A 2,615-nucleotide genomic window follows, 5' to 3' on the forward strand; every position below is an offset into this window, starting at 1 on the left:
GAGCTCTCCTATAAGTTGAAGATAACTGTGTTATAACCTTATGATATCACCATAGAGAGGAAGAAAGTTGACATAATAGTCAACATACTTGGATACTATTCTTTGAGAGAAAAAATAGAAAAATTTGTGTCTCATCTAGCACATGTGTAATTTCCTGATTCTTTCATTTCTAAATTGCTGTAGACATAACACAAAACCGAAAAGTCAAAACAAAATGAAACACAAACTGATCAATTTGCCTCCTATAGTTTTTCATCTTAACCCAGCACGCTTAAACAGAAAAATACTTAAAACCACTATAAATTTTAAATAATATGGAAGCCATGGTTATGCATGTGAGTGGACAAGTGCCTTACTGGGAAAGAGAAAAACAATACAACTTCTTTTCCTTACCTTTGTTGACAAATATTGATCCTGGGTGGAGATTTTCATGAGCCTCAACAATGCTTTTCTCAATTCCATCAACAATGACATCAAATGACTGGCGAACGAATCCAAGGGATGTTACAATATACACAACATACTGGAGATAACCACCAGGACCAGCATGAGTGTGAATTCCACTAATAGCTACATTCTTTTCAGTGTAAAGATCACCATATCTGCCAAACCAAGCGAAGTACAACCTCAGGCATGCAATTAAGGATGGTAAATAATTAAGAAATGGAAAAAAAATGCATAACTACACAGCGAAATCTAAGAAATCTATCATAGTTTCTGCAAAGTAATCATAATACCAAATCATTGTTTTACTTTTACCTTGCTTTCAGCCTCTCAAGAACTTTGATAGTCACAAGCTGTGAAGCCATGCAAGCATCAAGGTTCACAAACACCACCCGGTTACCATTTGGCTCGGCGACAATGAAAGCACGAGCCCTGAGCCTGAAGTGAACACCAGATGCAATTTGTTCTGCGTTGGCATACCCCATCATATTGACATCAGCTGCAGGACCAGTGATGTCATAGCTTCCAAGACCAATCAAGTAATCCGAATTTGAATGCACAACAGAACTCCATAGCAGCAGTACTAGCGGCAACAAAAGGGTCCAACCTCCCATGGTTTTACATGCCCTCATAGAGAGGGAAGGGAACTCCATTTCACAACCCAAGTTCAAATCAATCAAAAGACCAATTCTTTTTCCTATTTTCAAGCTTAGTCAGTTGTTCTCATTTCCCTTCACAAATCACAACCACAAAGCTTTCAGTTATTGAAACTTCAAATTCAAAACCACACAACAAAAAATTGAACCTAAAATTGAAAATTTCAGAACTTCCTAGTTCCTAATGCATGTCTAACAAATAACTATCAATTCCAAGTTCCTAATAAATCATATATTCACACCCAATATACTTGATTAAAAAAAAATATAATAATAATTCAAATATACTAGACATTATTATGAAGCAATAAAAGGAGAGTTGAGTTCCTCACCACCCAGATGCAAAGTTGCGAGCTTTACACGAACATGAACATGACGAAGTAATCTAAGCTAAGTTGGAAATAAGAGAAAATGAACCAGGAGATTATTAAAGGGAGGAAGTAGTGAAGAATGGGGGGGAGAGAGAGAGAGAGAGTTATTTTTAATTATTATCGTTATGTAACAGCCACTCTTCAATCAATGTTGCAAGAGTGGACTGCTATGGAAGCAACGAAACCAGTGAGGAAAGAGAACAAGTGTGAAGTTGTTGGTTCCATGCCGTGCTATTTGAAGCTTCCGAATTTGTTTCTCACTGCATTGGATCAACCTAACTAATTCATTCATTCATTGAAAAATATAATTTATTTATTAGCCAATTAAAAAACAAACTTAATGTTTTGTTCCTCAATAAATAAGAATATAGTTTCATAAGTTTTGCACAAGTTATGCTTGTTTAATTGTTTAAATACTAAATGTTTAAATTGGTAAAAAATAATTACTCATAAATTAATCACTATATCATTATATTATTCTCCAACAAATTATATTTTGAAGTTAATTATACTGATGTGACGTATTCTGATACTGATTTACATATGTTTTTCTTTCGCTTTTTAATTTTGTTATGGAGCTTCAGTTAGTATAGGACTCCGATATGGAATAAGGGAGCTTTACCTGCTTGTGATGTCAGCGAGAGAGTAATCAGACCGTGCGAGTTGCAGCTGACAAATCGGATGGTCCAAGTTTTTCGTGCAAAACGGACCGTCCGAGTTCTTGATATCCAGCCACGTGTTGCATGCGTGTTGCTCCCACAAACGGTGCCCCTTTAACCCAACAAAACTCCTTCATTGCATGCATACCCACCCTCCGAGTCACTTTCCCCTTCATCCCCACCCAGCATCAATTCCTTCTTCTTTTTCCTCCTTGAACGCTGTCTGCTTCATCTACTTCACTAAAAAAAAATTAAAATGTCAAAGAAACCAAAATCTAGAAATGTTGATCGTCCTAAACTTCACATTATAAAATATCTCAACCATTCTGATTATGTAAGTTTATTATTAAATTTTTTTTATATTTTAGAATTATAATTATTATTTTTATAAATTTAATTATATTTATTATTGTTAGAAGTTGAACTGAAGAAGATATATGTGACTTAATATATATTTTTATTGATAGAGATTTAGAAATAAATGT

The 2,615-nt window shown here is 34.6% G+C and overlaps 1 protein-coding gene across 1 annotated transcript in view; it reads right to left on the reverse strand.

Annotated features, from left to right (window-relative positions):
- LOC107609139 (neutral ceramidase) overlaps positions 1 to 1,740 on the reverse strand; it is a gene marked incomplete in the record, with an annotated part of 4,634 nt that extends 2,894 nt beyond the window's left edge. Inside the window, 3 exon segments of the mRNA XM_016310983.2 lie at positions 394 to 602; positions 760 to 1,175; positions 1,433 to 1,740. Coding sequence (XP_016166469.1) covers positions 394 to 602; positions 760 to 1,097 — 547 coding nt within the window.

Source organism: Arachis ipaensis, chromosome B07 (genome assembly GCF_000816755.2).
Source record: "Arachis ipaensis cultivar K30076 chromosome B07, Araip1.1, whole genome shotgun sequence".
Lineage (NCBI taxonomy): Eukaryota > Viridiplantae > Streptophyta > Magnoliopsida > Fabales > Fabaceae > Arachis > Arachis ipaensis.